Here is a 23,557-nt window from a genome sequence, read left to right as displayed (position 1 = left end):
GTATCAGTGTAGGGTGTTCATTTATCTTGAATATGGCTGACAGTTCTGCTTCTCCCATTTCAAATATGATGTAATAGAACTTGAAAAAAGTGAAGCGAAGGGCAGCAAGGATGCTTATAGGAATGAAATGCCTTCCATATGAGAAACAAATAAGTAACAATATTCTTCATCCTGATGAGGAGATAATAGAAGATGGATATTTTATAGATGACAAGTATATGAAACTAGGAAGCACAGAGAATATCTGCAGAAAAGGATCATTTAACTGTATCTTCCAATGCAGGATAAAGGGACTGTGAAGTGAAAGTAGCAGATTCAAAACAGACAAGAGGAGGTATTTCTTTGTATAAGACCTAATTAAGTAATGTTTGCACACAGCCCGACTTACCCAGAACTGTGTCCAGATGCTTTCTGAATATCTCCAAGGAGGGAGACGCTACAACCTCTCTGGGCAATTTATGCCAGTACTCAGTCACCCTTGATACCTCCTGTGTTTCAGTTTGTGCCTGTTGCCTCTTGTCCTGTCACCAGTGAAGAGAGCCTGGCTCCCTCATCTTTGCACTCTCCCTTCAGTTGTTTATATACATCAAGAAGATCCCCCCTGAGCTTTCTCTTCTCTAGGCTAAACAGTCCCAGCTCTAAATCTTTCCCTGTACGAGAGAGGCTCCAGTCCTTCCATCATCTTAGTGGCCCTTTGTTTGACACTTTCCAGTACATACATGTCTCTTGTACTGAGGAGCCCGGAACTGGACACAAAATTCCAGGTGTGGCCTCACCAGCGCTGAGTAAGAGGGGAAGGATCTCCTCCCTCAACCTGCTGGTAATACTCCTCCTAATGTAGCCCAGTATGCCTTTAGCCACCTTTAGCCTTTTTCGCTGCAAGGGCACGTATCTGATTCATGTTCAGCTTCCTGTCCATGAGGACTGCCAGGTCCTTTTCTGCAAAGCTGCTTTACGGACAGTCAGCCAGCAGCTTGTACTGGTGCATGGGGCTATTCCTCTCCAGGCACAGGACTTTGCGCTTCCTTTTGCTGAACTTCATGAGGTTCCTGTTCAGCCCATTTCTCCAGCCTGTTGAGGTCTCTCTGGATGGCAGTACAACCTTTTGGTGTATCAGCCACTGATGTTAAACAGCACTGGACCCAGGACTGACCCCTGGGGTACATTGCTAGTTACCAGCCTCCAGCTAGACTTTGTGCCACTGATCACCACCCTCTGGGCCCAGCCATTGGGCCAGTTTTCAATCCACCTCATTGTCTGCTTGTTCAGCCCATAGTTCATTAGCTTCTCTATGAGGTTATTATGGATGACAGTGTCGTGTCAAAAACCTACGATTTCATCATTGAATGTTATCAGGTTGGTCAAGCACAACCTTCCCTTGGTGAATCCATTCTGACTACTCTCTGTCACCTTCTTGTAGTTTATATGCCTGGAAATGGTTCTCGGGTTTAGTTGCTCCATCACCCTCCTAGGGTTCAAGTTGAGGTTGATCAGCCTGTAGTTCTCTGCACCTTCCTTCTTACCCTTCTTGAAGATGGGAGTGACATTTGCTTTCCTCCAATCTTCAGACACCTCTTCCAGTCACCCTGTTTGTTCAAAGATTATCAAGAGTGGCCTCACAATGACATCAGCCATTCCCCTCAGCATCTGATCAGGGCCAATGGACATATGTATGTTCAGTTTAAGCATTCTCTAACCTGATTCTCATCTACTTCCTAGTTCATTCCAGGAACTGCTTCCTGGAGGCCATGTACATGAGACAGCACCACTCTAGACTCCTTGCACATATGCAGTTTTCCAGTGTTATGCTTAAGGCTTGCTCCAGGATATGCATTACATACCTTCCACTTTATGGTATGGAAATACCGTGACAGCCTGCCTCATGTTATGTTAGGTATTTTGAACTAGAAACACCCCTTTTTAGTGTATAAAACCCCTACATGTCTTAGTAGCACTGTAGAGTTGGTGCTACACAGGATGCACAGCTGGTTCTATCTAACTGTGGCTTCTCCAAGTATTGCAAACACAAGCCTTCACTCACTGCTTAACTTAGGGATCAAAAAATCACTCCCTGGAGCAAACTTAGCAGTGCTCACATATTCTTTTTCCCCATTAGATGCAACTATTTGAGCTGAAAGCACTAGCACAATTATGTTGAGAAGGTACTTAGATTTGAAGCACCACCAAAATTATAAGATGAGCCATACAGTGAAGAAAAGCTCTTTTTTTAGTAAGCGGCGCCACCCTAGTATTTTTTTGTGAGTAGGCCAGTCAATAATATCATACCTAGTCATAACAGTCATTTCTACCAGCACGTGCAACATCTTTGTACTTATTCTGCACTGGAATGTATTTTTGCAACACGTGATAGTTCCTCAATTCTATATCTAGCTAGGTCTGTAATAGAGATGGAGTAGATGGATGCAGTAGAATGGGCTCAACACAGTCTGTGCAAATCTGCCTGGCACCTAGGAAGGCCAGCAGATTACTTTCCTATATTGCTGTGTCTTCACAGCTGTGAGTACTTAGGTTAGCTAAATAAAATAATGCTTAGGGTTGTCTGCATGTACTGTAGTTACGTTTCTGATTGTAGCACACAAACATTTGTGTTTTAGAGAACATATTGATTGAGATGCTCAGTCTGCTTAGAAAGAAGAAAAAAGAACTGTTTGAAGTTCTGGAGATGAATTAAAAAGAATGAACTGGAACTTACCTTTGTAATAATCAGATTTGCTCTCACAGACAAATGTGAACAAATAAATCCAGCAGCCCCTGCATTGCTTCACACACTGATTTTCATAGCCTGAAAACCAAACACAGTGTAAATCAATGAGTGCATCAGAAGAACTACAGTCCATCGGCCCATAATCTCAGACGCTGAGGTGCCAGTAACTATAACATGATGGCTAGTCTGATCCATGCAGTTAAGCACAGCTTAGTTAGGCAACATGGTGATAAACAGCATTTTAGAAAGGAAACCTAGCATTGCTCTGCAGTAGGTGCTGCTGCCAGGAAACTGAAAAATGAATGTTGTAAGTATGTGCTGTATACTTGTCGTCTTCCTCCCATTTAGACTAGCTCAGATGCAAGACTGACTCTCTCAAATTGTTTGTACTTTCCTTTTTTCTTTTCTTTTCTTTTCAAAACTGTTGTACCATGTTGCCTTGCTATAAGCTCCAAAAATTTGCTCAATGTCAAAAAACCACTGAATGTTCATGGGTTGGTTAGCATTGCCATATTTATACACAGTTGTTGTTGTTTAACCCCAGCCAGCAACTAAGCACCACTCGCTCACCTCCCTCACAGTGGGATGGGGGAGAAAATCAGAAGGATAAAAGTGAGGAAAAACTCATGGGCTGACATAAAGACAATTTAATAGTTAAAGCAAAAGATGTGCACAGAAGCAAAGCAAACCAAGGAATTCACTCCCCACTTCCCATGGGCAGGCAGGAGTTCAGCCATCTCCAGGACAGCAGGGCTCCAGCACCCCTAACGGTGACTTGGGAAGACAAACACCATCAATCCTAATGCCCCCCCCCCCCCCCCCCCCCCCCCTTTCTCCTTCTTCCCCCAGCTTTCTATGCTGAGCATGACGTTCTGTGGTCTGGAATATCCCCTCGGGTCAGTCGGGGTCAGCTGTCCTGGCTGTGTCCCCTCCCAACCCCTTGTGCCCCCCCAGCCTCCTCGCTGGTGGGGTGAGGAGCAGAAAAGGCCTTGGCTCTGTGTAAGCACTGCTCAGCAGTAACGAAAATGTCCCTGTGTTATCAAGATTGTTTTCAGCACAAATCCAAAATACAGCCTCATACTAGCTACTATGCAGAAAATTGACTCTATCCCAGCCCAAACCAGCACAACAGCCATGAGAGATGTACAAGTATGAACTATGTCTGTGTGGTAACATATGAGTATTATTAGTTATCCAGCAGCCAAAGATTCAGGATAGCATTAGTAGAGGTATTTTGATCATTGTTACAAGTTGCTGGATTTGTTTCCTATTCATTATGTAAAATTATGGCTACTTTATACAGAAATTTCTCTAGGGTAGAATAAACTGATGGAAAATATGTTAATTTTTTGAATTAGTATTATAACTTACAAAATTATTTTGAAACCTGCATTTAGGCCAAGCATGCTGATAAATATGCTTACCTGTACACAACAAGGCAAGCTCATATGTCCAGAACTACTTTTGAGCTGGGTAATGCTATGAAAAAGATGTTATGCCTGGAGACTTGGTCAAAGCCAGAGCAACAACTTGTATTAGCTATGATTTAACAGGATTACAGGAGGAGTTGCCAGACAGCTACTCGACACACAAACTGCCTGGCTAGATAAGACTAGTGCAGATTGGATATAAAAAGCTGTAAAGGCAAAACCATCTGTAGGAGGAGTTGAACAGTAGGCATCTACAGGAAAATGCACTCTGGTATTAGCACAGGGAAGGGCGCCCAACTTTTCTCTATTCTGTATGATGATTTCAGTGCAATGACTCTCTTTCCTTCTCTTGCCATACTATATATAACGAAAGTCTAACCATGTACCATGAAACCTGTACTTTGGACCGTAGTTGCAATGCTAATCTCTGATTGCTCGGTTAGCCCAACTAAGATACGTGAGGACACACACTATTTCTCTGTAAATAATAGTCCATTTGCTTTGAAGCAATCAAAAGACTTTTGTGACTTACAGCTACCAGACTGCAATGAGGGGAAAATTCCTTCTAAGCCTTCTGAAGAGAGAGAACCCTAATACAAAGGGTTGGTGGGAAATAAAGAAAAAGTCAAGGATAAAGTGACAGAGTAAAACAAATAAACACTGAATATAAATTGCAATTTCCACTTTTCCATAAAAGCACATGCAAACCCTAACTACCACTGAGGACCACAAAGGCAATAACGTGCCCATTTTACCAATCAGTAGGCTAGGCAGGGTGTGGAAATGGGAATTAAGGTTTCTGTACCCTTTCCTGAAGATTTGATCCTGCAGAGGTGGCCTTCAAAGGAAAAGGAAGGTGTATTCCTGTGTGTAACAACCTTAGCCATGGTCTTATAAGCACCTTTTTTGTTTTGTTCCAGCAGACAAATAAACGACAGCTAGAATTTCACTATGCTTAAAACACAGAAAATTACACAAATGCTTTTTAAAAGCAAAACTCTGATTCTGGTTATCTGTTGGGGGGAGAGCACTTGGAGCCTGTGATTCTAAAACGGTGAGCTGAAGCATCAGTCCTGGGTTTCAACATAGAGAGGTGTATAGTCCCGTTCATAATCCTAATTCATTTAGTGAAATTTTGCTAAGGCACAGCAATCTGCCTGTATAAACTTCATGGTAACTTCTGTAGCATGACAAAGGCATGGGACTACAGTGGTGTATGTCTATCTACAAAAGTAAAACAAATTCACACCTTGGGACTACCAAAAATCCATGGAGATCCAGGCCTAATTACACGATGTCTACATAAACACTTGTCCTTATTTTATACCAACATAAAATCACTGTCAATTAATTATTCCCAATTTATTGAGGGGGTGTGGGGGGGGCAAATTGTTCTCTTTATCCAGTTGTTATTAACCTGATATAGTTTTCTTTTTTATGATTTCCAGACAGAACCTTGTCTCGGTTATTATGAAATATAGAGGTCAAGTGGAATATCTATTGCAAAATGAGGTATTTGTTCTCTGTTTGTTATACCAGAAAAGCATTAACTTCTATGTCAAAGGTATCTAATTATTAAACTCTCTCAAATGCAATTAAGGAAGACTTTTAATTAAGGCTGTTTAACCTGACTTTGAAAGGATATAAATTCTCTTAACAAAATGTGGCTTGAGATTAGGAATACAGTGCTACAAAATTAAAATATCAAAGGTGACTGTTTGTAAGTGTCAAGGAACCTCTAAATAAAAACAGGATTATTTGGGTTGGCAGTATAATGTTTGGAATTAGTAGAGGTATAATACACTGTACGTATCTGCAAAATTTGTCCCTGATTTTGCAAACCCACAAGCCAAATGTTTATATATTTAGGTTATATATTTAAGCATGAGATAGTTTGCAGGATTAGGTTTAGGTAGCAAAAACTCATAAGAGCCTTATTGTAAAGTATAGTGGGCTGCCAATTGAATGTTACATGTTTGAAGGAAAAATCTCTTAGGAAATCTCTGCGAACTAATGTTTTAAGGACAAAAGTCTAAAGGACAAATGCACATTTGAGTGATAGCTTGGAAGAAACCAAATGGCTATTTAATCTGGGTTTGAGGTTGTCATGCTAACTGACTTTCTAAGGTTTGGAACTGGAAACAAAATGAAGTAAATTAGTAAAATCAAAGAACACTGCTTTAGTGTGGAGAAATATCTCCAGTGCATCCCTTCTGGAGTTATAACTTATTATGCTGAAGTATGGATTTCTTTAAAAAATATGTTAAAAAATAAAATTCTTACTTTGTTTCAGAAAACTGTCATGTGTATTCAAGTCCAGATTTTAATCTTTGTGTATATTCTTGATACACGGGTATTTCTATGTTCTATTATATAAAGTATATTCTACATTGTTGTGTAAATCTTGGACACTTTTCTTTTGCAAAATGCGTACAAATTTTAAAGCTGTTGAACTGTGCCTAGCTACAAAGTAAAGCTCTGCTTTTGATACTGTGTAAATATTCACTGAACTTTCCTTTGTAAGCAACTTCTCAAAGGGGACTATTTAGTGTATAAAATGTGATGCAGTCATAACCATTTGGGAAATTGAGGTCTCCAAGCTCAAATGTGCATGTATATTTCTTTACTGAAGTAGACCCATCAGTGTAGTTATTCACATTCACTTGAAATTTTAGGGCCTAAAGAAAGAAGATTCCAAATTCAAAGAAAGCTATAATCTCAACATTAATGAGGCATTACAATCCACCCTCTGCAACTGCCGCTCTGTAGATATTCCTCAGACCTATAATGAAGCACTCTTAAATTTGTTTTTGCTAAAGATTTTTACCTTGAGTAAGCAATTACTTGAGATCATTAAGTTTTTATAAAGGGAAGACAGGACATTTTTCAAATATTCATGCTGTGCAACAAATACGCGTGTGTTACTCTGGTGCTAAAATTCTCCATAGTTTATTTTTTTTACTAAGGTCTTGCCTATACAGGGACACTCAATGTTAAGTGCATATGAGTTACTTAAAAGAGCAGGATTGCAAGTTAATGACATCGGTCAGATCACCAAGCAGATGTTTTCATTCAGAGGTGTCAAATTGTATATCAAACCTATAATAATTAAAACTAGCATTACTGCTTTGCTTTAATAAGTGGCTTGAAAAATTATGGAGCTATAAGTTCTTTGAACCCTTGTTTACTTATTTTCTTTAACATCTGATTAGATTCCTTTAAGAAAGTTTAAAATTGGGATCTTAATAACTGCTCCCTATCCCAAGGTATCACGGGATCACTGGGAGGGTTGTTACCCTTCTGACTCGCCACAGTCCACCCTCAGCACAGGCTGAACTTTAAGCCACTGGGATTTACTCACATATACTAAGTTAAGTACACACGTACCTGCTTGAATTCTGTATTCAGCTGGAACTCCCTTAAGCATTCAGTTTTAATCAGACAGGTCTTGTGATTCTCAGTTAAAAAAAAAAAAAAAAAAAAAAAAAGTTTTTTGCATATTTATCTACCTACTTCCAAATTCGCTTGTTCAAGGATGTCTGTTAAAAAGCCTTGGAGATACCAATACTTCTGACTTATGTGACAAGCCCACTATCATTATTAGTAGTAATGATTGATAAATGGAAAATGCATTTTATGATGGATAATGCCTCTATAAAACAAAAATAATAAAAAAAAAGTTTAGGATATTTGGCACAAGATGGGGCTATGATTGGTGCTGTTTGGGGTGAAATGTAGAGTATTCCCAAAGAATGTGTGCAGTTAGACAACTAACCATTTTGATTGCCCTAATAATCACTTGACATGCATTTCATTTTTAAATCTATTCAGAATGTACTATTTATGTAGAGAGAAAACTTTGTAAATTTTTAATACAGAGTGTAGAAGTTCTAGAATGAAGTAGCATTTTTTAATCGTGTAAATAATTTAAACACCAAAATATCCTTCAAAGGTTCTGCTGGTATTTAAATATGTAGAGGGGGAAAAAAAAAACCCATATACAAGATGTTGACTATAATTCTTTTGGACTTTTAGAAAATGTAAAACTTCTGTAAGAAATTAATCTCTGTCTTCCTTTCTTTGGGACAAAAATCAATGTCATATGTCTACGTAAGGAAAAGGAAATCTTTTTACGTGATAATATCCAAAAAGAGAAATAGTGTGAAAGAAGTCATCATTCATAGTATACAATATTACACAATTTTTTTATATGCTTAGTCTCCTTGATCTGCAATCTGCTCTTAGAAGTAGCTACCACATAAACAAAGTCTATGGTAGAGTAGCTTCTATAAAAATATTAAGTACTTTGTTAATTTATCTCTAAACAGAATAGTATATTATACAGGAATGGATACATTCCTCAAGATACCCAATTCTCTTTGTGGAACAGCATATATATGTACATACAAAATATATAAACTGTTGGTTTTTTTGGCTTTGGTTGCTTGGTAGTTTTTTTTTCTTTTCTTTTCTGTCTACCATATAGGTGTTTCTCTACTCAAGGATTACTCTTGTGTATGTCTATTGCTCATGTACTCCTCAGAAATTACCCTGCATGAATGTGCCTTTATAGACATAAAATCACTCATTCTAATAATCCATATCCACTTGTGAAAAAGAAAAATGCTAAATTAAAATGTACTTAAATGCTAAATTAGAATTATATTTAATTTTTAATTACAAGCTATATGTAGTAATCAATAAATTATAGATGTATGTATATGTGTGTGTGTATATATATATGCATTTCTTTAACAACTGCACAGTAAACCAGCATGTATAATGCTTTGGTTTGTCAGTGTTATACATGGTAAGAAAGCCATGCCATTTTTACAGGTTTCTACTGCTGCTGGCAGTATATGTGTGCATAGAGAGTAAATCCTGCAAGAGTTCAATTTAAAAATCGAAGTGGTAGGAAAGAAATATGAAAGAAAGGAAATGCACTCCTTACAAATTGGCAGAAGAGTGAATCAACTTCAGACCAAAGGAGGGTCTAAAGTTCTCAAGAGATCAGTCAGCCATAGCCTTTTTCTCTCCAGAACCTCTAGTACGAAAACATGTTGCTGTCTTTAATTACTAAAAAAAGCCCCCAACAACTTATATTTAAAAGAATTCTGACCACCAAATATTTGAGGATATTTTATGTAATTCATTCCTCCTTTAGTTCTGCTCAAGGCAGGTAATGTGGAATTAGTAACCTCAATATATTTTTACATTTATTTGTATTAATGACAGGTGGTAACCTTCTCAGGACAGTCTGCATATAGACCTTAAGCTTGAAGATAGAAAGTTCATCTTGCTACGATTTTTCTTTTTCAGGCATTAAATGCGTTAGTTAGAGAAATGGCTTTATCAGTACATAGACATTCTGTAGCGCACTAAAAGGAAGGGTTATCAGTGCAGAAACATGGAGAATATTTACAGGAGAGCTTCTACTTGTTCAGAGAATGTATTTTAAGGTTTAATGAAGTGATCAAACTATGCAGGAAACCCATGAATTTTTATTTATTTATTTATTTTCCTGAACACAGAGTACTTGATATTTGAAGATTGCATTTGCCTTCCTTTGGGATCCAAATTTTTTTTCTTGAATTCCACAAAGTCATCCTGAGATTATTAATCTAGAGATTTTTTTAATATGGTAATATTTAAAGATCTAAATTTATTATCAATAAGATTTAATAATTTGAACTATGTATAAATTTTGTAGAAAAGCTAGTTGCAGAAGTATTCAGTCCACAGGTGTCAGATTATACAGCCTCCCACACAGTCACTATTTTTAAGAGGAACATGGCTGTCTGCCAGCTCTCACAGAGATGGGTAGGAGACACAATAGTAGGGATAAATTCACAGTATCATAAAAACCTCAGAAGGTTTGTGAGTCATTTGGGTTCAGGTTTCCTCAGATGTTTCTTTACAGTGCTTCTATGCACATGAAGTTCAGACAAACCAATGTTTTGCCTCAAAATCAGTCTTAGATACCAAATTCATTGCATTTTTCAACAAGGCACATTTTGTGGTAAATAACTGGACTTCAGCAAAAATTATGCTATCCTTAGGAAACTACTGGTTACTAGTGATTTCAACATAGCCAGACTAATGCATGGTGTGTTTGAATTTTGCATGAACAGATATGATTTTCTACCTTTTTACTCCATGAAGTTTATGGTAAGGTGTTCCTGATAAGTGGGATGTGTTTACTGTTTGCTTTTTTTAATTTTTTTTCTTTGCTATCAACAGCATAAGGTTGAGAATGTGATTGAAGTAGCTAAAGCAATCTGCAGTGTCCTCTGTTTTGTGGAAACCAGAGACATTACTGATGCAGTCAAGAAACTCCGTGCAGTGCCATTGGCAGAAGCACAGGTAAAAGATGCAAGTTGATGTCCTATTTTTCTCTTTAAAACTGGATCTTGAATGGGTATCACTAATTTTCTGATTGACCAATGTCTTACTACATATAACTTACTGCATATTTTCTCTCTGACAAGCATCAGGTAGAGGCACTATAAAAAAAGAAAAGATTGTTGACAATGTGTAATAGAGGAGCAACAGAGGATTTGTCCTGTGTTTAACTGTAACTGATATGCGCTGGTTGTTCTTTGTGATTCCCACCAAACATACAGATCTCTCCTTTGCCACATCACCTATTGACCAAGTCATGCAATTTCAAAGTATTTGATTTTTATATATTTAGCACAGGTTGTTAACAATAAACAAATACATTCCTTCCGTAAATGTCACTTAAATCATGAGTTTTTCAGATAGAAATGTCTCTGCTATTTATGCAGAGAATGACCAGCATCATATAGACCTGATTTTACTTGGAATATTCAGAACACTGAAGTGGGTTTTCCAGGGGATACTGTATAATTGTGAACTGGGACTTTGGAGGGCAGTATCTGTTCCCAGTTTTGTCATCAGCCACTTTGCTATGATCTTGGACAAGTCACTATGATGTATTGACAGAAGTTCTAAGCATCCAAATATTCTTTTGAAGTCAGCATCTTGGAAATACAGGTGCTCATCGAATTTGAAAATCAAGCCATTAATCACTTGGCTTTAGTCTAGTGTAACCTTAAGTCATGCTATTTCTTTCCCACTGTAATGAAATACCCTCTTCACACTTTTTCAAAAAGTTTAATGAGTTACTAAGGATTTTTTTTTTTTTTGTCTTTCCTTGTATGGTCTCCATCTTGTGATTCTCACAGCAAATATTGTTTAGAAAAACATGCCAAACTGGGCAAGGTGCTTGTTTTCTCAGACAGTTACCTGCTTACAAAACTTCTATTCTTTCTCTTTCTTGTTTTGGGTTTTTTGGGTTTTTTTAGCCCATGGCTTGTGATATGTGTAAGAACACCTAGGACAGGAAAGTAAACAATGGGATAACGAGTGTTAACTGAGTTAACTAGTGAGTATTAATTAAAAAAATATGTCTAGCTACATAAGTGGAATTTATTTAATTATGCCTGATACACAGTTTGAAGTCCCAAATATAAGACTGGTGAAAGCTAGCGTAATTCTTTTTATAATATATCTTGTGTCTTAGGAGTGATATATAGCAAATTAATTATATACTGTCATCCATATACACTTACTCTTGACAGGTTCAAACCCTCAAATAATCATTTTACAGGGGTAAACTTCTTCCTGAGGTGAAAAGACTCACTGAAGAGCAGAAAGTATGTTAGTTGAAGAGGCTTCAGAGAGGTTCAGAAAACCTCTTTTCTTAAATCTCTGCATTCTTAGCCTCTTTTTTTCCTCTTAGATGGGGTGGGAGGAATAGCTTCCAACTTAGGTAAGGTACAGGACCCAAGCAAATCAACCCTAGAACATCAGTGTAGCTCTCTGCAGGTCTGGGTTGTAAGTAAATCCCTGCACCTTGTTTCTGGAACAGAGGACACTAGAGATCACGGAGCAGGCATTGCTGCATGGCCTTGGGCAGAAACAGCTGTGGCCTTCTGGAATTATACAGGTGCTGTCTCTCTGAAGGTTGGCAAGTATTGTTAAGGACCAAGCTGCAAGAAACAACATAGCTCTAGGGTTTTTTGTTGTTGCTCAGAGCTGACCAGGCTGATTCACTTAAGCACCTTCTCTTTCTTCCCTTCTAGGTCATGACTCACTGTAAATCTTGTTTCTATAGCATCCTAAATCTTTCCATGTCCACTTCAGCATCAATTATTAGAAGTCACTATTCTGGGTAAATTCCAGTATAAATGAGTCTGTGACAGCACACATTTTATCTGGCATGTTGTTGACTTAAATGGAAATAATTTTTCTTAAATGGCGATAATCTTATTCCTGTAAATTAGAGGGCAAATACAGTAGACAATGAGATAAAAGACATAACAAGGGATTCACATCCTCTGCTTTTCCGTTAAACCCCAGGCTGTCCTGAGAGGCATCAGGAAGATCAGCATCTTCCCCTTGAGAAAAGTATTTTGTCAACCCAGAATTTTTTCTTGAGATAGATAAAGAGCTTGGTCCAGTAAAAAGATAGGGAGGACAGTAACAGAACATGTTCTCCTTTAGGAAGGAATTAGAGCAGAAGAAATGCATTTGGAATAATTTCTTAAAAGATTTCTTTTGGTGTTAAGAAAACTATAGTATATTTTCTCTTTGAGTCTTCAGGCCAGCTCTGTGAACCCAACATGTAAACTGCCTTCTACGATGGGCTTATATTTACTGAGTATTCTTGAGTCCATTTTCAGCCCCATCCTCTCTGAATTCCGGCAGAGAGAGAGATATAGTGGTCAAAGAGTGAAATCCGTTGCTATTAGTGTGGTCTGTCCTGAGCAATCAGAAAACCCTAAATGTCATGCCATGAAGAACAAGATAATGGGATAAAACCAAAAGAGTACAGGTTATCTTTTTCAAGTCTGAGGTTTCCGTTGATGTTCATGTTTGCTTCTGCTTCTCTTCTGAGTCACTGGCATGCAAATACTGTTTTTATTTTAGAGGTTAAGTGATTGTTACAAGGCAAATAATTGAATTATGAGCTGATCTATCCCATTGTAAAAACCAACCAACCAAACAAAAAAAACCAAACAAAAAATAACAAACAAGCAAACAAAAAAACCTGCTCCAAGTGTTCCCAGCTTACCATCTCTCATTCTCCAGCAAGAGTCCAATTTCCAATTACACTGTGTCCAATATATACAGGTTCTGCTGAACCAACTTCCGTGTACTTCCTCACACAGAGGAAGTAATACACTTTTCTTTTTCTCTTTTACCTATTTAAATTATAAGCTCTTCAAAGTAAGGAACACCTCTCCTTATCTATATGTACAGTCTCCAGCACAGTAGAGTGCTGGTTCTGGCTGTAATCTCCAGAGGCTAAAAATGATAAGTGGTGGTGATAATGATGGTGTTTGCTCATCTGTAATGAGTGAAATGATACTGTTCCTGAATAACCTCTTCTGAATGTTAAAAAGATTCTGTTCTGACTGAATATTTTATCACTAGTCTTAAAATATTTTTCTGTCCTAATATTCACACAAGAAGCTGCTCCACATTTCTCTTGGAGACTACTGACTAGATTGTTACTCATTTTTTAAAGTTTTTAAGTTATTGAGGTTTTGTTCCCTTCACATTCTCTTTCAGGTTTGGTTAGCTGAACTGGTTGTCTGTCCCTTGAAGCCTTCCTGTAAAGGCTGTCTATGACCTTGACTAACACCCCTCTCCCCCTTACTGCCTCCTTGGTGAAGCAGACCTGGCTAACAACTGACTTCAAACAAATGGAGGGGAAAAAAAAAAAAAAAAAGAAAGTAAAAAAAACCCCAACTGTTCCTGCACCAGCAAATGCCATTGCTGCTGCTTGCTTTTTACTCCTTTGATAAATAAGTGCTAGGACAGTCGATTAGACTTCAGCAATCCAGAAAAGCTTCAGTTTTGATTTTACAAAGAGCTTCATCTTTCTCAGCAGCAACTGAACTATAAATGTCATAAAAGCAGTAAAAAATATTTCTGCATGTTCTGTAACTCGAACGTTGTTCCATTTTACGAAAATAGAAATTACACGTTATATGCAACTACCTCATGTATAGAATAGTATATAAATACAACAAATCAGATTTTTTCTGTTTATACAAAGACAATGGACAAGCTTTCCTATCTGTATCAACATATGTAGCCAAAATTAGTACTCAGCAGTTGGATGTTTGATGGAATACCAACTCCTCCAAACCTTTTTTCAGTTAAACTCATTCTGAAGTGTAAGGGCATTTTATGTGAATTCTGGGTACCGACAAAATGATTAAATCCTGCAATATTAGCGTATCTTGTCAGTCTGCTTGAATTGTTTCTATTATGTTCATCAGCATAGTACCCCCAAGACTTTTTGTTAGGTAAGAAGGGCTTTTTTCAGACAAGCAGGTAACTTGCACCACAACTAAAATGAAATTTTTGAGGCTACCTGTTACATCTCAAGTGCTGCAGCATTACACACAGGGTAAGGGAGAAATGCCAGAAAAAAGGTTCTAATTGCTTTTTCACCATGGTTTCCTGATGTTTTAGTGTAATGTATGGTTGTGGTTTTGTATGGAATACCTTTTAACGCATCCATTTGGCAAGCTCCACGTGCACATGATGCCTCAGGGAAATTACTGCTTACTTTTTCCAATGTAAATTACATAGGGTGCCAGTATATGTTTGTGTATACATGCCTGTACACGTGTGCTTGCATACTTTAAAAAAAAAAAAAATCTCAATGAGCTTCTATTTAATTCTGGTTTTATGGGGAAAAAAAAAACAAAACAAACCCAACTTACTTCCAATCTTTTGTGTTTAATTAAACTGTATTTATTACCTCCTTACTGCTTCCTCACTGCCAGTACTGTGCATTGCTGTACTGTGGTTAAGAGATTATGAAAGCAACTGGCACCAGCGATGGTTTCTTCTTAACTGATTGCATCTCTTTATAAGTTTGATTCATTCAGTCTCTAACCAACCTAACCCTGGGATTTTAAAATCCGTTCAGGGAAAACTCTGGGCATGCTGCACAATTAATGTTTTTCATCTCTCTTTTTTTTTTTATTTCCCTTCCTTTCTTATAGCAGCTCACAAAAAGTCCTAGGAGATCAAATCCTGCCAGAACAGGCATTAATCCACTATATATTAAATAGGCTACACTATGTTGAAATTATGAGCACTCTTCCAAAAGGTTGTTTACTTTCCAAAATTTGAGAGAATTTAACAAAGGTCTCTGTTCCCGTTTGTCTCACTGCATTATAAAGATTGTGAAAACATATTTCTCAGCCTGGAGGTTGCTTTTCTCCCCTCAAGTAAGCATTTGACTTCCCTTCATATTTACCAGACAAATGCTGGCAGCTCCACAGAGAGAGTGTACATCCAACATTGTACTACTCGTGTCACCTCTGCACGCATTGTGATTTTTAAGAAGCATCTTGCTGAATACATATGTACTAACACAAAGCACTCTCAACCCTCTGCAAAGAGATTAATGACTGTAAAGTATAGTAAACCTTTCAGGGAAATGGGTTCAAACAGCGCAAGCCATGGGCAATACCGAAACACAGAATTAACTTGTTAGTCTCTCAGGTCAAGACTTGTACCTCAGTAACTTATTTCTGTGTCATCTTGGTACGTGCAAGTCTGATGTGAGAGCCAGGCAAAGATGGGGCAGACAGAGCAGTCAGCAAGGGAAGCTGGTTGCCCACACTTGTCCCACCTAGGGCTGTGGGTGCTGCTCGTCCTCCTGGGAGATGCACCGAGCTACCTGCCTCGACAGTTTTTCCTGTGTGGATGGGGATGCACAAGCAGTGTAGCAATATTGAATTTTGCCCAGTGTCTGAGAAGCCTGGAGTCAGGTCTGACTGATGGCAGTTATTGTACTTGGGGAATTAATAAAGCAGCTTTCAAAAAAAAAAAAAAAAAAAAAAAAAAAAAAAAAAAGTTTAATTAGGCTGGTCAGTTCAGCCTAAATAACTGACCTGACCTTTCAGTGGTCATAAGCACCCAGCGGTTCCTGCTGACAGCCGTGGGATGTGAGAGGTGGGAATCCAGATACTGAATTACTGTTAAACACCAAGAGCTCTGTTTAGGCACCAAGGGCATAAACACCCTCTAAATCCCTGCACCTAATATTTTCTGTTTGCTGTCTTTGGTTAGCTGTCTGCTCAAAGGCCTTTGAAGAGCATTTCTATTTTTGCTGATTTGGCAGAGGAATGTAGGTGAAATGTAGGCCATTTGAGTGGAGACTTGATACTCTTCAGCTTTGAAAGGATGCTGAGGCTCTGCCTACTCAGCGTGGTTGTGGGATTCATGTCTGAATATATAATGAATGCAAAGGCATGAAGAGGGGATTCTTATCTCTGTTACACCAATGCAGAAGCTGAAAAAAGTGTATGCACCTCAAATGTTACTAAGTGCTTCTCTGTATCTTGACATGCCTAAATACTGTCAGAAATCAGGTTCTGGGTGACTTCTCTGAGATGGTAGAGGAAGCAGGTTCTGGTACTCTGAATCGCAGTCGTGTCTTCCGTCATCATAAGATTAGGATACAACCTTCCCCTTTCTCACTTTATTTTCCCTGAGTACTACTCCTAACACCATTATAACTGCTATATGGTCTTTTCTGAAGTAACTGATTACTTTTTCCCTTGGGTTTTGTCTTTACAGATTTCACTCCAAAGTGTGGAAATGCCAAACAAAGGTAAAGTGTTATTTTTAAAATATGTTAATTCAAGATGTATCATCAGAAAACACACATTTTGCTATTTATATTAGTGAACTGTTACAGTTGGCGTATTACAGATGTTTACATATTTATTCATATTATAAGGTAATTAAGACAAGTTAAAAATCTAAGTGATCTAAAACTATAAATAAAACAGAGCATTTCCCAAAACTAATCTGGACATTCAAATATGGAGAACAAATAGTAGAGTGAAAGAACTGATTACAGTTAGTGGTGGTCATAGCAGTTGTCCTTAATCTCAATTGTTTTCTGTGGAGAAAAGGGAAAATAAGGAACTTCTTGAAAGCCTAAAAAATTGTTTTGTATATGGTTTTCCTGCTCAGCTCCAATAGCTTTCGTTCTTCCCTCCTTAAGCTTTTGGTTTTTTTGCTGTCTTTTGTTGTGTAAATAGCGTGTTGTCTTAAATGATATACTGACATAAGAAGAGTAGGTTAATTAACAGTAAGAGACAAAACCGTAGACCCTGCCTTACTCCATTCCTCAGTTAAAATTGGCTTCGATTCATTGGCTAGTGCCCAGTACTGTTGGCATCGCTGCAGAGCACCTCGCAGGCTGCGAGACGTACAGGGGACTGTTCTGTCGTGGGTGCCTGTGTGGGGGTCCCGGAGGGGACAGCCACACTGGGGCATGGCTGCTGCTCGACTCCTCTGTGGCTGGCCTGCGACGTGCAGCTGGGGCTGCCACGCGGATGCTTTCAAAAGGCCCTCCATCTGAACGCTGGGGTGGGCCGTGAAACAGTGGTCTCTTGCCATTTCGTTTCAGGTAAAAGTGGCTGCCGAGATGCTGCTTTTTTTTTTTCCTCTTTCTTTTTTTTCTCTGTCTGCTTTTCTCGGTTGCAGTGTGCTCAGAGAGGCAAAAAGGTGAACCAACCACAAAGACCGCAGCAGCCCTTCAAACACAGAGGTGGTTCAAATGCAGGATTCCAAATGCCAGGCTTGTTTCACCATTATTCAACTTCATGAACAGCAAACAAAGAAACAGCAATTGTATTTGTAAGCTGCCAGGAAAAGCTAAGCAGCTGGAGGGCCAGGGGTGTGGGGGGAGAACACGCAGGTGCAGAAGGGAGGAGAAGGTAAATTGAGTTTGTAGGATTCTTCTCCCTTGGATATAGTCATTTATCCCGTGATTTTTTTTCAACAATCTTAATGGCAACTAATTGTTGATGATGAAAAGAATGAATAGTTACTAATCAACATCTACCTTAGAAACATCTTCCTCTGAGCACTGTTCAGAAAACCTAGCCGGAAAGGATCGAAAACATTCCTCTGCTTAAAAATATCTCTAAATTTGGACTTCATTGAATCAAACCTCCTCAAGGAAAATGTGATTTATGGACTAGCGGTAAAGGAATCGGATTTTTTACTCTCTACTTCTCTGTACCTATTTATTTATGCTGGGAAACTTTCAACTGTGAAGAGTGATGCTTCTCTGTTTGTTCTAATTTCATAACAATTGCAGAATCCTTTTGGTAGTGTAATATTAGAAACTGCAGCTTACTGATTGCAAGTCAGAACTTGCCAGACCATTAGGCATTCTGTGGAGAAGCCTACACTCAAAGTTGTCCAAGGTAAACAAAATTCAAATTGACCTCTCATGTCGTGATATACGTTCCATGTACATTTTAATGTACTACATGGCTTACATATGCACCTATTAAATAAACTTCTAAAAGCCAGCAAAATTTTTAAAGTTAGGCTAATGAGTATTAACAGAAAAATCTAGCTATTGCATCAAAGCCGGTGTTAAGGGCATGTCTGATAAAAACAAAGTGTGAGACCGATGGCCAAAACTGATCTGCTGGAACCTATTTCTGATCCTTAAGAAGTGGGCAAAGCCATTCTACACATCTTTTCTTTTGGGGATCGCAAGCTATCCTTAGTCCCTGTCTTCTCAGTGGTCACCTTCATGGTAATACCATGGGGCCTTCCATCCATTGACCTAGGGACACTGAGCCCAAGAGGAATCCAGATGATATTTTCACCTGCTGAAGTTAGAAGTAAAAACCAACTAGGTGGTGAATTGTGCATTCCTGCTGAAATCACCTTTTGTGTTCCCATTTCTACCTGATTTGCTTTGCACCCTCTCTTTACTTCATTACTCTTAGCTGGCTAGAATTGCAGGCATGCAAAAATTTGCAAGCCTGTGTCCCAAAAGTAAAGTAAAATTACCACCTTACCTCAATGCTGGTAAATTTTTCCAGATTTCTGGGAGGCTAAAAACCATGTGTTTTGCTTTCTCTAGTAGCACAATTGCAAGAGAAGTCAGCATTGACAGTCAAGGAGACACACTGCATTTCCCACTTGTACTGTTCTTTTTGTATCTTACTCACGTTTACCTTGAAGAAAACAGGATCAAGTTTGAACAGCAATAGCAGCAATCAGTTGCTCCTACTAATTTCTTTTTTCTCTCCTCTTCCTCCCCCAAGTGATATTTATTACCCTGAGTTTCATAAGAGTTTTTTCTTTATTATGGATTCTACCACAAAAGAGGAAAAGATAAAGTATACCATTAAAATGAAAGCCTTACTTAATAATTTGTTTAGAAACTGCTTTAATCTTTCTCTTTAATAGAAGATTATCAGAGGTTTAATATTAGTCATTCACCACAGACTAAGCAAGTCAAAGACTATATTCAAAATATCTAGCCTTGATTTAGTGTTGCAGCAACTGGCTCTATTAACAGTGTTATCTCTGTAGGCCAAATTATTCCACTGCTGTGAATAGAGCAGTACTTTATCCTTGTCATGCCTAAGTCTGGATCATGTTCCTTTTCCTCTGTATGAAGTCCTTAGAAGATTATATTAATGTTTTAGTACTCAAAGTATTTTTTTAATTTCTTCTTACGTGTGAGGAACGACAGGCATTTCTAGATATTAGCACCTTTCTGCGGCATCAAGTGTTCCCAGAAAGTAAAGAATAAGATTGTTCGTGTTAATAGAGATTTAGCATTGGAGTTTGCTGCAATCCAGAGTATGAAAAGACAGGCTGCAAGCTGGTACAAAACTGAATCTGTGCGTGTTTCCCAAAAGCTGATGAATGAATGTTTATACAACGTCTATAGCCTTGCTACTTCAGGCAGGGTTTTCACTGGATCAGACATAATAAGCAGCTTTTGGAGTTTGATCAGTAGCTCCCTGGGACCCATCACAGAAATTCTAGTATGCACCATGAACTGATGATATTGAATCAACAGTCTTTTCCAACTGAATTGCTGGAGTTGCTGTCTTTTTGAGTGAATGCAGAAATTAGACACTTTGATGACGATACATTTAATGAGCCATTATTACATTTGAGGGTGTATAAGTTCACTAATTATGCTTGCGATTTGACAGTTGCTTCTGGACCCGATCATAAAAATATCCACCACAGAAAGTTTAAAAAAAAAAAACACCCACAAACAAACAAAAAACCCAAACAAACAAACAAATAAACTGCAAACAAACAAAAAACCAAACAACAACAAAAAACAAACAAACAAAAAAAAACCCCAAAAAAACCCAAAACAAAACGAAAGGAGGAAGAGGAAAAAATGAAAGGTTTTTTTGAAGGTTTTCCTATATAAAATTGAAAGCTCCACTTCTTCCTTCTCCTAGTACAAAGCCATTATAGTTTTGTTTGGGAAAAATCACTTTTTGTTTCAAAATATGGAAAAACGTGAAGAGCTTTTTATTGATTTAATTGTTTTCAAATCTGAGCATGGCTCTTTACCTCTAAGTTGTTGCTGTCTTACATCCTGATATGTTGTTCTGAAAGCCACAGGGTTTTTAACGAGGACCAGTTTTTAAATAACTACAACCTCCCAGTTCTCAAAAAAAAAAAAATTAAACAGAAGCTACCAAGGCCTCTTAAACCATATGTAGCAGAGACATTTTTGATACCAGCACAGCAGGAGATTTTTAAGTTTCTTTCAAGGGATAATTCATAGGATTCTTCAACTAATAGGAGGAAACAATAAGGTAAATATTGATGCTTGGAAAGTGTTTCTGATCAGTATTTTCATTACAGCCTTTTAATGTTTTGCCTTTTTCTTATTATAATAATGATCTAATTAATGCTGCTTAGCACCTTACCTAAATCTTAAGGGTTTTTTTGGGGGTGGGGTGTGGTGTGTGTATGACCTGAAGTGTATTTAGGTTCTTGCTTTCTTTCTTCTCTCTGAAAATAAGTGGGAAAGAACAATATGAAGCTCCTGTTCTCCAAAATAACTTTAAGGTGTCAAAAGGGTCTTAAGCCTTCATTCCAAATTCTCTTCAACCAGATAGTTGTCATGTTTTACCCAAAGAAAACGTGCATACAGAGTCAGAGAGAGGGTGTTTAGTATGTATTGAATCGACATCATCTGCTAGTGCAATAACAGTGAAGTACCTACTCTGTTGGAAGGTCTGGCACTAAAATAATACGTGAATTGTAATACTGGCCTGAGAAGAAGAAAGTGGTTTTCTGTAAGGAATAAGCTAGTATGTTCCTTACTAAATCTTGAAGGCAGCTGCAGATATGTTCATTAACACTTTCAGGGATGGTGCGGATTGTTCTGTTTCTCACCAACAGTGAAATTTATTCGTCCAGACTTCACGTACAAGGAAGATGTGTCAGAAATAAGCATATCTGGCAGCTGAGGTTAAAGTTCGTTTCCCTTGGTCTCATCTCATTTCTGCGTCTCATTTCTTCTCACCTTCAGTGAGAAGGTGATGTCAAATAATTTCACACCAGAAATAAATTATGGGGTTTGAGTTGTGAGATTATTAATCTTGGTCACAATTCACTTTGTGATGTGGTGTATTCATTGTCTCCTAGATACTGGCTGTGCCTGGAACACCTTTGCAGAAGATAAACTCTGGCATAGCCGGAGCTGTGAATCTGCTGTAGGAAGTCCATAGCCTGTGCTATGTAAATCAGTGAAACACCATAGTCCTTTCTCATGTAAGATTTATTAATCATAAAAATCATAAAAAGCAGTAAAGTGCTCTGGCTTTATGAATGGGTGATATAATTTCAGCGTACCAAATCCTATTCAGCAACTCATAAAAATACAGTAAAAAGATGCTGACCAACTCTTGTGAGTAATGGACATTTCAGACTACCCAAGATGTTTGTCTCTGATTTAGTTAATTGCTACCGGGCTTAATAAGTGAAGAGCTGGGGCGGGAAGGGCTGACTCTGGCATAGAAACCAGAGTGTTTTTAAACTGAGAGCTGCAAGAGTAAGAAAATGAATGCAGAAAAAAAATCCTGCAGCTGCAGACCAGGTCATACTTGGATGTTTGCTTACATCTGAGGAACTCTGTTCCTGAGAAGATCTTCATTCTGGATCTCCTAATAATTAGATAAATAATGACGAAGTTTCATTTGTCTCCCTTTGCTGGCAGCTGAACTGATTGCCCCATTGCTGCCTTCAGCCCTCACAGGCCATCATAGCAAGAGAAACAGACAGTTGTAGTGTGTGTGTGTGTGTGTGTCCCCAGGGCCTGCTTTCAAACTGGCTCCATTTCTGAAGTCAGGCACAGACTGTGCAAACCCACAGGTGAGAGGTGGAAATTTGAGAGAGAGAGGAAAAAGAATAACATTTCCCAGCTCTCTTCAGCAGGGTGTCTCATGGACATTGACTGCAACTAAGTGAAGACTTCTAACCTTGCCCCATCTAGTCACATAGATCTTGTAGGGTGGGCAGGTCCCTGACTCCCAGGAAGCTTTTTTCCACCTCACCACTGACAGATTGAAGCATGTTATAAACAATTGAGGCAAAATTTGTGGTTTTTCTTTGTTTCCTTCAGTTTTGGTGGGTTTTTTTTTTTTTGTTTGTTTCCCTGGTTTTTACATATCTGGCATTCGGTTTTGTGACTCAGATAAATCATGAAAATCATACTTCTGCAAACATGGCCAGTAGACAAGATAGCTTGGATATAGTGATAGGCATCTTGCATCTTATTCACTTCCTTGCCTGGGGTGTGTAAATTTTCTATTATGGACAATATATACCCTATCTTGTATGTTTCTTCTGACTTTTTTGTCCAATGAGTATTCCCTTCTTTCTGTGGCTTAGCTGAAATACATTTCCTCTTGTTCTGGAGACAAAATTTGAAATATTTCCTTACAGCCTAGAATATGGATTGTCTAAAAACTGGTGGTGGCGTTTCAACACACAGAAGGAAGTTTACACAGATTCTGAACTACATTTCACCGTCTTTTGGAGAAAATATTGAGGTTCCACTCAGCAATCATTGACTTCAGTAGGCCAATTTGCATAAATAAAGGTTTTGCTATTACACTATATCTACCTGTCTGCCAGTTTGAACAGATTGGAGCCAGGGAGTCTCCTAAGTAGCTGCTTTTCCTTAATGTAAATAGTGTGGTACTTTTCAGATAAAATAGAAAATACTGGTTCAAGTAATAGTCCACTGATGTCCTCTTCTGGACCTCTTAAGAAGGTTTTACGTATATCACTATAGGCAATTCCTTGGAATGCAGAAGAATTCAGTACAAATTAAACAGCTTGGAAGGTACTAAGCTATTACATATCCAAAAGAACTGAGTACAAGAATAAAATGGTATTCTAGGGAAAAAATTCATTAGAGCAAAAGATTTATTCAGAACAATTATGGTGAAGGATGATAGATGGATTAAATAGTAAAGAAAATAAATAAAAAGATCATTAAAAACAAGTGCTAGACAGAGAAGTATAAGCAAACAGA

The 23,557-nt window shown here is 38.1% G+C and overlaps 1 protein-coding gene across 1 annotated transcript in view; it reads left to right on the top strand.

Moving 5' to 3' along the window:
- PIK3C2G (phosphatidylinositol-4-phosphate 3-kinase catalytic subunit type 2 gamma) overlaps nt 1-23,557 on the top strand; it is a 209,969-nt gene that overhangs the window by 30,947 nt on the left and 155,465 nt on the right. The window contains exons 7-9 of the mRNA XM_049821675.1: nt 5,604-5,667; nt 10,396-10,518; nt 16,792-16,825. Of these exons, the coding sequence (XP_049677632.1) occupies nt 5,604-5,667; nt 10,396-10,518; nt 16,792-16,825 (221 nt within the window). The remainder of the gene's footprint in view (nt 1-5,603; nt 5,668-10,395; nt 10,519-16,791; nt 16,826-23,557) is intronic.

Source organism: Accipiter gentilis, chromosome 18 (assembly GCF_929443795.1).
Source record: "Accipiter gentilis chromosome 18, bAccGen1.1, whole genome shotgun sequence".
Classification (NCBI taxonomy): Eukaryota; Metazoa; Chordata; class Aves; order Accipitriformes; family Accipitridae; genus Astur; species Astur gentilis.
Note: the sequence above shows the minus strand (reverse complement) of the source record. Positions and strands in the feature narration are given on the sequence as shown.